Source organism: Alligator sinensis, unplaced genomic scaffold (assembly GCF_000455745.1).
Source record: "Alligator sinensis unplaced genomic scaffold, ASM45574v1 scaffold520_1, whole genome shotgun sequence".
In the NCBI taxonomy this organism is placed as follows: domain Eukaryota; kingdom Metazoa; phylum Chordata; order Crocodylia; family Alligatoridae; genus Alligator; species Alligator sinensis.
Genome location: NW_005842064.1, coordinates 2,567,542 through 2,578,450, shown reverse-complemented (window position 1 = coordinate 2,578,450; position 10,909 = coordinate 2,567,542). Strand labels below are relative to the sequence as shown.

General features: G+C 55.1%; 1 protein-coding gene across 1 annotated transcript in view; it reads right to left on the bottom strand.

Moving 5' to 3' along the window:
* The window catches only part of LOC106721825 (alpha-2-macroglobulin-like protein 1), a 46,835-nt gene that overhangs the window by 4,899 nt on the left and 31,027 nt on the right, over window positions 1-10,909 (bottom strand). The window contains 13 exon segments of the mRNA XM_025203749.1: window position 1; window positions 3-107; window positions 338-555; window positions 1,451-1,610; window positions 2,089-2,163; window positions 4,466-4,696; window positions 4,699-4,850; window positions 6,576-6,627; window positions 7,081-7,202; window positions 7,548-7,674; window positions 7,933-8,158; window positions 8,858-8,933; window positions 9,364-9,400. The exon segment at window position 1 is cut by the window's left edge and continues 119 nt beyond it. Coding sequence (XP_025059534.1) covers window position 1; window positions 3-107; window positions 338-555; window positions 1,451-1,610; window positions 2,089-2,163; window positions 4,466-4,696; window positions 4,699-4,850; window positions 6,576-6,627; window positions 7,081-7,202; window positions 7,548-7,674; window positions 7,933-8,158; window positions 8,858-8,933; window positions 9,364-9,400 — 1,582 coding nt within the window.

Here is a 10,909-nt window from a genome sequence, read left to right as displayed (position 1 = left end):
CCCTGCTGGAACCTGCCCTGCGACTTCACTGTCACCGTCATGTCCCCGCTCGTGCTGTATGTCAAAGCTGCGTATTTGGCCAGGGCCTGCAGGGCGACTACCGTGTCCTGGGGATGCAGAATCACCAACTGGAATCACTCTCTGGAGCTGGAAATCATTTCAGTTTCCCCTCAGCAGAATCTGGACCTGCTGCATCCTGGATCCATGTCCCAGGTCCCCACCTGTAGGGCAAGGGCTGTGCACCATGGCTCCTGCTCCCCGGAAGGGGGCCCTGCTCTGCTGCAGAGATGCAGTTCCTAGTAGGGGTTCCCTGTCTCACCTCTCCCAGCCCTGTCACCTGTGTGGACGCAAAGCCGCCATAGGGGTTCTGCTGCTTGCTGAGCCAGCAGACAATCTGGGAGGCAGTCACCAGGTCAGCAGTGGCCACTTTGGGTTGGGAGAGATAGGCCAGGAGGACATACGCAGTCATCTCCACTTCTGCTGACAGGGCTTGGGCCCACGAGGACTCGGTGCCAGGCGAGGGCTTCACTTTCCTCTCCCAATGGAGCTGCCCCCCTAGGAGAGAAGCCGATGGAATGAGCCTCATGGCTGCAGCTACAGCAGGGTGGGGCTGCATGCCTTCCTCCCCAAGGGCCCCAAGGCCATGAAACCCTTCTACGTAGGACAGGATATGGCACCTAGTTTAGAGGACACTGCAGGGATTGAACCCTGGATGTTGATACTGAGATGCCTGTCAGCTGTCAGGCTATAGCTGATTCAATCATTTTTGCTGTCCCACATAAGAGGGGACTGAGGCCTCTTAGTGTCAAGACACGTAGGGCTGGGGCTGGAAGGGAACACAACTCAACTGGAGGCAAAGAGATGACTTGACACTGGGATACAACCTTCATGGAGGCTTTGGAGCCTCACTGAAGAGTGTCTTCAGGCTTAAGGACCCAACAGCAGCTGGTCTGAGCTGCCAGCGTGGCTCCTTCCCAGCTTAATGCGGTCAAGGAGGAGGTGCACAGAGAGATCATGGGTGACTTATTAATGATAAGCACAAGGGACTGGCCTGGGACTCTCAGCTCAGCTGAGATGGCACCGGGCTGCTCCACCAGGCATTAGCTGAGGCCCACACTAACATAGGGAGCTCTGGGAGGTGCCTAGGCTTCCTCATAAGGATCTCTTGCTTCTGGTCACCCAGAGTCGGCACCTTGTGTCCATTTTCCTTGGGAAAAGGCTGGGCAGTCACCGTGCAGATCTTATGCATGAACATCCTCACAAGCAACCTCAGAGCAGCTGGTCTCTTGTTGGCAGCTTTAGCGGGGGGGCCCTGGCCTAGCTGGTCCCTGGACGCTGGATTGCCCTGCCAGGCCAGGAAGGGCCTGGCAGTTGGTAGCTCTCTGGTCTGCTTCTGGGGATAGAGGAGACTATTGGCACAAAAAAGACTGGAGTGTGGTGCTGACAGTACCAGTGCCAGTGCTGTGCCGGGCCAGGCTCATCAGAAGGGCATTCCGCAGCTCTGCATCCCCAGCCAGCCCAAAGGAGTAAGCCAGCAGCGCCTGTGTGTAGATGTCACTGGTGCTTGAGGACTTCCGCAGGCACTGGAGAGCCTTGCTCATCATGGGGTCCTGGGATGGGACAGGGCGACAACAAAGATTCCCTGTCAGGCTAGGGAGACCCCTGTACCTGTGGGGATGTGCCCTCAGCCCATCCCCAATGCAAGAAGCGAGTGTTTCCCAGGAAAATTTCTAACCAGCATTTATGTCCCATCCTCTTTGATCCCATCATTCTTTGTAGCCAGGTCAGCGTACCACCCCCCCCAGACCGACCAGTCAACCCTCTTGCCTGCACTCTAAATATCACCCTTGTGGTCCCATCACTAGCTGCACCTAGCGTCCACATATAGACACTCTCCCTTCAAGTGTCACTCCAGTGCCCTTGCAGTGCCAGAGCCCCCCAGACTGTCCTGGAGCCTCCTTTAATGGCTGCATTTTCCTGCTGCCCCAACCACAGTCCCTTCTCACAATGAAACCTACCACTCTCCTCAACAAGCTCCCCACCCACTCCCAGCAACTCCTGCTCCAGAAAGGCAGGACTTGTCCTCACCGTGAGTGCCTGTCCTAGCTCCAGCAGCGCAGCCGTGATGTAAGCAGAGAGAGAGATCTCATCTGAGATGCCGCCCTGGGGATGGGAATGCCAAGAGAGATGTCTACTGAGATGCAGCGTAGTGAAGGGCAGATGTCCCCTGCAGGCCATAAGTCTGCTTGGCTGGGCCAGAACAGGCTCTGGCACCCAGGCAGGTGAGCCAGTTGGGCTGGTGTTGTGCCTTTTGCTGAGTGCCATCAGACCCATCTCGGTTTCAGACGGGATCCCCAGTCCAAGCTGCCAGAGGAATCAGAGATCCTGGCCCCACACATTATCATGACTGACAATGGCCATTCCCCAGATGTCCCCAGCACTGCCAGTAGCCCAGGCATTTGCTCCTGGGTTGGGCTCCAAGCCCTGAGCCTCAGTGCAGGAGGATTATTAGGGGAACAGCGACCTCTCCTCAGAGCCTCTCCCCCATTCTGCAACCCACCTAGCCCTCCTGTGGGAGGCCCCAAGGACTTTTCTGACTCGGGGATGGGCTGTGAGGCCATAGAATGCACCCCTTGCTCCCCATTTCCGTACAGGGGAGGTGAACCTCATCATCATTACCAAGACCCTACACACTGAGGAACTGTGCGGCAATGAGGTGCTTTTGGTGCCTGCCCAGGGCTGAGACGGCTCTATGATAAAGCCCCTGCTGGTCCAGTTCATAGTTTCATAGTTTCATAGTTTCAGGGTCGGAAGGGACCTAATAGATCTTCTAGCCCGACCCCCCGCCAGGGCGGGAGAACAACCCAAAAACACAAACAAAACCACTCACCCTAAAAACAAAAACGGGACTCAAATGAGTCCAGCCAGGTAGGTATCCAGCCTCTTCTTAAAGATCCCCAGGGTAGGGGCCAGCACCACCTCCCTTGGAAGTTGGTTCCAGCTCCTAGCCGCCCTAACTGTGAAGTAGTTTTTTCGGATGTCCAATCTGTACCTCCTCTCCATCAACTTGTGCCCATTACTCCTTGTTATGCCAGCGGGGGCTAGGGGAAACAGCGTCTCCCCCAAACCCTTCTGGTTCCCCCTAGTGAGTTTATAGACGGTCACCAGGTCCCCCCTCAGCCTTCTCTTGTGGAGGCTGAATAGGTTCAAGTCCCGCAGTCTCTCACTGTAGGGTCTGCCCTGTTGTCCCCGGATCATGCGGGTGGCCCTCCTCTGGACCCTCTCCATGTTGTCCACATCCCTCCTGAAATGGGGCGCACAGAACTGGACACAATACTCCAGCTGCGGCCTGACCAGCGTCGCATAGAGGGGGAGGATCACCTCCCTGGCTCTACTCGAGATGCACCTGTGGATGCACGACAAGGTCCGGTTAGCCCTGCCAACCATGACCTCGCATTGTCGGCCCATGTTCATCTTGGAGTCAATAATGACACCAAGATCCCTTTCCGCCTCCGTGCTCTCAAGTAGGGAGTTCCCCATCGTATAAGTGTGCTGCTGGTTCCTACTACCCAAGTGCAGCACCCTGCACTTGTCCGTATTGAAACACATCCTGTTCCTGTTTGCCCACCCCTGTAACCTATCCAGATCCTTCTGCAATCTCTCTCTCCCTGCTAGCGTGCTCACCTCCCCCCAAATTTTGGTGTCATCAGCGAATTTAAACAGGTTGCTCTCCACCCCAACATCAAGATCGCTGATGAAGAAATTGAACAGCGCAGGCCCCAGGACCGAGCCCTGGGGGACTCCACTACCCACCTCCCCCCAAGTCGAATATGATCCATCCACCACCACCCTCTGAGTGCGACCCTTCAGCCAATCTGCAATCCATCTGACCGTGTAGGCGTCTATGCCACAGTCGCCTAGTTTATTAATTAGGATGGGGTGAGAGACGGTGTCAAAGGCCTTGCTGAAGTCCAGAAAGACTACATCCACCGCGACACCTGCATCCATGGCCTTTGTGACCTGATCATAAAAGGCAATCAGGTTGGTCAGTATCTGGTCAGGGACCATCTGATGACTCCTGCATGTTTACAGAGCCTAGCAATGCACATGGCCCTCTGTCAACAAGCCTTGGCCCACCCAGCAGTATAACACACAGGGTGCTTCCCCTGGTGCGGAAGTTCCCCTAGGCAGATAGGGGCAGGTTCTAGGACAGGATTAGCTGAGTGACCCAAGGCAAAAATTCTCTGGGGAAACCTCAGGGACATGAGACGCAGACCCAAGTGAGACTGTGGCTGTAGGCAGTTGATTAACACACATCTCCAGGCTCAGCTCACTGATGGCACTGGCACCAAAGTGAAACCTAGGAAACCAAATGCCAGGGCACCTGCCACCCCTTCACCTCCTCCAACACCCTATATTTTCCCACCCTCTATCCTCCATCACATGGGAGTCCCCAGATTTGCACCTGCAGGGCATTGTTCAGTAGTTTGCCCACACTCTGGAAGCAGCCGCTCTCCAGCTGGTGCTGCTGCAGCCATCTGAGGGCATCTTCGATGTGCTCCTGGTCAATGAAGATGTAGGGTCTGGCTTGACCAAAGCACTTGAGGCAAAGCCCCACCTCCCCATCCCAAACCCTGGAGTCCACATGTGGTCCTACTGCCCAGGCCTTGCCCTGGGGGAGGAGCTGGGAGGACACTCACCACTCCTCAGGAAGCCCTGGGCCTTGTCTCTGATCTCTGGGATCAGCTGTCCACTCTTCTCCAGGTACTGCTGGATGTAGACGTTGGGAGCAAAACGGACCATGTTTTGCTCTCCACAGCCATACAGCATGGCCAGCAGGTGGTTGATGTCTATGGTGGTGGTGCCCCCCAGGGCTGCTTGGATGGGCTGCTAGCAGGATGGGACTGCCCCAGCTTGGGCTTGGGGAAGAGTTGGATCTGGCGGGTGCTGCCTCTGAGCTAAGCCAGTCCCTGACCCACTAGCAGCCTGCCCGGGTGGCCCCAGGAGCTGCCGCCACTGAGAAGGGAAGCACTGGGGCCCCCCACAGCTCAGGACCCGCTGGCAGCTCACCTCCCAGCCGCAGGCAGGCTCCACAAAAAGAAAAAAAGGATCAGGCCCCTCACCTTTTTTTTTTTTTTTTGGTAGAGCCTTTCTGTGTAAGCTGCCAGCATGCTGAGAAGCTCCTGAGCTGCAGGGCCCCCAGTGCTTCTCTCTGCAGTGGCAATGCCTCCCAGGCCAGCCAGGCAGGCTGCTAAGGGGCCAGGGGGATGCTCCAGCTCAGAGGCAGCACCTGCCAAATCCAGCTCTTCCCCAAGCCTGCCAGGGCTTCCTGTACACCATGCGTTGTTCCTGCCACCTTCCCACTGCCTGGGACCACCCAGGATCAGACTGGCTTGCCCCTGCAGCAGTGCAGGGAAGCAGCAGGAGGGTGGCTGGGTGTGCTGGCAGCTGGAGAAGGCGGTGGGAGCAGTGCATGGTGTGCTGGAAGCCCCGGCAGGCTCAGGGAAGAGTTGGATCTGTGGGGTGTTGCCTTAGACTTGAGGCAGCTCCTGGCCTGCTAGCTGCCCACCTGGGTGGCCCTGGTGGGGCACTGCCACCGTGGAGGGAAGGACTGGAGCCAACTGCAGCTCAGGGGCTGCTCAGCCTGCCGGCAGCTAGCACAGCCAGACTCTGCCAGAAAAAAAATAAAGCAGTGAGGGGCCCAATCTGGGTTTTTTTTCTCTCAGAGTGCCTGTGGCTGGGGGGGAGCTGCCAGCAGACCCTGAGCTGCGGGGGCCCCCTGTCCTTCCCTCCACAGTGGCAGCACCTCCTGGGGCCACCCGGGCTGGCTGCTAGCAGGCCAGGGACTGCCCCAGTTTGGAAGCAGCAACCAACATGATCCAACTGTTCCCTGAGCACTTGCTGGATCGGGCTGGGTGCTGCTTCCAAGCTGGGGCAGCCCCTGGCTGCTAGCAGCCTGTCTGGGCAGCCCTGGGGCGGGGGCACCATCACTGTGGAGGGAAGGACCGGGCTCCCCTACAACTCAGGGGCTCCTTGGCCCACTGGCAGCTCTTCCCCTGGCCATGGGAGAGGCGGGTAGGTTTAATAATAAAAAAAAAGGATCTGGCCTCTCGCTGTAACAATGATGGAAGCCCCTAAATTGAAATGGTGGATTTTTAATCATCACAATTAAAAACCCACCATTTCAATTTGGGGGACTAAGCTCCCATCACATGTACAAGTGCCCTTAGAGGGCATTTAAGACTTGTTAACAAGCCTTAATATGCAATCCTTCAAGATTCAAGTGCTCTTATCATAGTCTGATTGTAATGTGTAGTCTGGCTGGATGTGCTTGAGCCATGGGCCTTTGCCAGACGCTGCCACCACTGCCTTTTACAGGATTAGTTTCACTTGAGCAGCTGGCCATGGGCACAGTCCTGGATGAAGCCCTGGGCTGACCCTCATGTCCCCTAGCTGGCTTCTTTTTAATAGACCCACAACTGATGGGGCACAGCAGAGAAACACCTCAGACTTGTCTCTGCAGCAGTGCTAGATACTGGCCCCTCCTCGACCCAGACAGGATGCTGGAATCTTACCTTCCTGGCACACCAGGGAGCTGTGTGCCTTCTCATTCAGGATTCCACCTGGCTGTGGGGAAGCAGCATCAGACAGCAGGTCAGGAGAAGCCAACACCTATACCCAAGCCAGACTTCACAGGGGTCCCAGCTGCAGCCCCAGCCAGGCAGTCTGTACATGGGGCTAGGATCTGACTAGCAATCAGTGGCCCAGCTAGTGGGCCCAACCCCACCCCAGGAGGCTCTTCTGAGTCCCATACATTTCTGCATAGAATTCCCACCCATCAAAGGCAGTGAATTGCACTCAACCCCTCTATGGTGCTACCACTTGTTCATCTCAGTCTCTTCCATAACCCTCTTGACAGCTCCCTGACACCAATACAACATAGCGGCACACAAGGGCAATGTAGTATCACAGTTGTAAATGCAGACAGTGTGTTTGGGCTGGTTATATTCCATGAAAGAATCCCTTGAAATCCCATCACTCCAATCTGTGTTGTCAGATGGTCCCTGGCCAGAGACTGACCTGGACACGCAGGGGCTTTATGACAGTGTCCACTTGTCCCTGGGTAGGCACCACAACCACCTCATTGTGGCACAGCTCCTCAGTATGCAGGGCCTTGGTGCTGACGGTGAAGTTGACCTCCCCTGCAAAGAAGGGAGAACTGTTGTACAGCCCCACAGCCCAGTCTGAATCTGACAGGTCCTCAGGGCCTCCTGGAGTAGGGACCTACAGGAAGGAGAGGGTAATGGAGGGAGGCATTTTAAGGGTGTTAGAGGGAGAAGAGGAAAGGAAAAGGGGACATGGAAAGGGAGTATTAGAGAGGCAACAGGGGAGAGGAGAGATGCCAGGAGGTGAAGAGAAGGACAAGTGAAGGGCAGACTGTGTGAAAGGCTGAGTTGTGTGGGAGGAGTTTCCATCTGGGGGCTCCTTTCCTCTCCCCCAGCTGTGTCTGTCTCCCCACTGACCCAGGGCACAGCCTTGCCCCTTACCCAGGCTGGTGGCCGTCACCTCCCACTGGAAGGTTTTCCCCTCATCTCCACAGAGGCAGCTGGTGTAAGCGCTCTCATCGACAGCCTGTACCTGGAACTGCGTAGACTCCACCAGTGTCACCTGCACCTATGGGACCCAACATGAGAGCTCCCTTAGGGTTCCTGGGACATGCTCACTCAGCAGCTCCAGACAAGATGTAACACCTTGGGGCTCAGGCTCAGCTCATTGCCAGAGGCTGACACCAAGGGTCCCTGGATACTGCTGCTGGGTTACACCTGGTGCTGCTGGGTTACATCTGATGACCACTGGTATCACAGCTGATAGGCACCAGGGCTAGGGCATTGGGACCCCATGGCCCTGCCATGTTGCCACAACCCTGCTTACCTTGATGCATTGCAGCAGGTAGTTGAAGACAGTGGCCTTTAGGGTGAAGGCCTCTCCACGGATCACAGAATATGGCAAGGCCAGCTCCACAAAGAATGGCTTGAAGGCTGTCAAGGTGGCCATGGAGGAGAGTCCAAAACCAACACCTGCTGTACAGAACATCCCGGCCTTCCATTCTGTGATGGTGTCAGGGATGGTGACTGGGAAGTCCTTGGAGCCCCCCTCGCTGGACAATGCAGACACAGAGTAATGTCAGACAGACATAGCCCAGGTTTCCTTTGACTGCCATCCTATCCCTGAGCTAGGACAATCCCTCTCTGTATCAGGCAGGAGGGAAACAAGGGGGTGTCTGTATTAACTGGGTTTCTCTAGCAGAGGGAGTATGGTAAAGAAGAGAACTGAGTCAGTGAGGACCTTGCAGAAGGAGGAAGGTAGTGATGCATTGCGCATGTCTGGTCCTGTACTTAGTGGGAAATAGGCTGATAGATTCAAAAGGCCTCCTTGCTTTGGATTTTACAATTCCCTGTTCACTCCCTCCCTCTGGCTTGTACATTTCCTTCCAAGACCTGCCTTCTGGCATGTGCGGCTGTTAGGCACACAGGGCACTGGACACAGACATAAGATAGTGAGGGGGTTTCCATCCTGCCTGACTCAAAGGCAGCCCCTCTGTTTGCAGGGGGCTGCATCTGTCCTTTCCCAGCCTTTAGAGACCAGGAATGTGGGATAGTGCCATCCCTGATTCTTTCCTAAGGTGCACCAAACTCAGCCCCTGCTGACTCACTGCTCCCCATCTGCCTTGGACATCTACAGCTTTAGACATTAACTTGACACTTGGCAACAGGACTGAAGGAACAGAGAAAATCTTTGGTGGGTTTGGTGGAGAGGCCAGCTCTGCAGGACAGATCTGCCATAGCTTCTCACTTACCCTACAGGGACCAGGTCCCACAGCCACGTCTCTGGGAAGTATGTTCTCATGGCTGTCTTCTCTTCACTGCTGGACACTAGCACACGATTGACATCTAATACCTCAGTTGTCTTGGAAAGCATGGTGAAATGCACTGATACTAAAATAGAGAGAACAGGTTGAGGGATCCACTCACAGAGAGTTTGAGTATAAATTTTGGTGGTGATTTATGGGGTTTGCACCTAAAAAAAATCTTTATCTTCCAGGATTTTTCAGAGCTAAAAGGTAATAACCACTAGGGAGATCACAAACATGCCTCTGCTGCTGAAATGCACTGCTGATGGCAGTGTTCAGCTATGTAGACACATTTGCTACAGAAAACAGCGCTGAGTTATGGCCCATTGGCCAGGGTGGAAGTTGAGGGCTTGCACAGCAGCCCACACTGGGCTAGGGGGTGCTTTGTGGAGTTACCAAGGAGGGAGGCTGCACTTTGTTGTGTGTGTCTTTATTGTGCTATTCAGGAATACTTGGGTGGGGGGTGGAAATACCCATCCCTTGGATACCCTGAGTCTCTGGCCTTGAACTTTCAGCCCCCCTAGCCTTTCTCCATTGCTTTCTTTTTCCTGGTCACTTTTCCTAAGTTTTTCCTTCTGCAGAAGAATTGAAATGAGCTAATAGAGCCAGCCTCAGGCCTTAGGACTGATCCACCAGTGGGAGTGATTGGGTGTACTCTGAAGCCCCCCACTCAGACTGTCTGCACTGAGGTCACTGCACCCATGGGGCTTAGTTCATGGGGCTTGAGAGCTTTTCTGCACCGCTGGAAGGGCTTTTTGATAAAAAAAACACTCCTTCCAAAGCAAAAGGCCGAGAGGATCTAAGCCACTGGTCACCAACCAGTTGATTGATCAGGGGGGCCCTGACAGTCGATCTCAGTCGGGGAGGGGGCGACTAGCCAGGACGCAGTCCAGGAGCGGCAGGACATAGAAGCAGCAGGATGCTCATGGCTGGGCTGAGCCACACCCACTGCTGCTGGGCCTGGTGAGTGGGATGATCCCCCTCCTCTCCCAAAGCCACTGAGTGAGTGGGGACCCAGCCAGGCTGGGCCAGGTTGGGGGAGGGTCAAAGTCTGGGTGGCTCATCCAGGCACGCAAGGGTCTCGGAGCAGGGGGGCAGCAAAGGCACCAGTCACAGGGCTCAAGTGCCTGTATACTAATGCTAGGAGCACGGGGAACAAGCAGGATGAACTAGCGCTCCTGCTTGCACAAAACACCTATGACTTAGTAGGGCTAACAGAAACCTGGTGGGATTCGTCCCACGACTGGGCGGTACATATTGAGGGTTATAGGCTGCACAGAAAGGACAGGGTGGGGAAGAAAGGGGGAGGGGTGGCGCTCTATGTCAATGAGCAATATACATCGACCCTCATCAAGATGGAATCGAAGGATGAGGAAGTAGAAGGATTGTGGGTTAGGCTACATGGCGGGCAAGGAGAAAGGGATTTGGTGGTAGGGGTCTGCTACAGACCCCCACACCAAGGGGAAGAACTAGATTTGGGGCTCCTGAGGCAGCTCTCGGAGACCATAAAAGCTAAAGAGGCGGTAGTCATGGGGGACCTAAACTACCCAGACACCTGCTGGGAGACGCAGATGGCAAAGTCCCACCGTTCATGCAGGTTTCTAACCTGTGTACAGGACCTCCACCTGACACAGGAGGTACACGGTCCCACTAGGGGGAATGCCATACTGGATCTGGTATTGGCAACGGGGGATGACATGGTAGGGGACCTACAGATCGGTAGCCATCTGGGGGACAGTGATCACCTAATAATAGAATTCACCATAAGACGTCGAGTGGGTAAGGTAACTAGTAGGGTGAAAGTGCTAGACTTTAGGAAAGCTGATTTCAATGAACTCAGGCGATTAGTCAAGGACGCACTGCAGAGTAGGAGTTTTGAAGTGATGGGAGCCCAAGAAGGGTGGCTGTGCCTTAAGGAAATGATACTTCAGGCACAAAGGGAGACGATCCTGATGCGAGGAAAAAGAGGGAAAGGGGCCAGGAGGCTTCCTTGGCTGA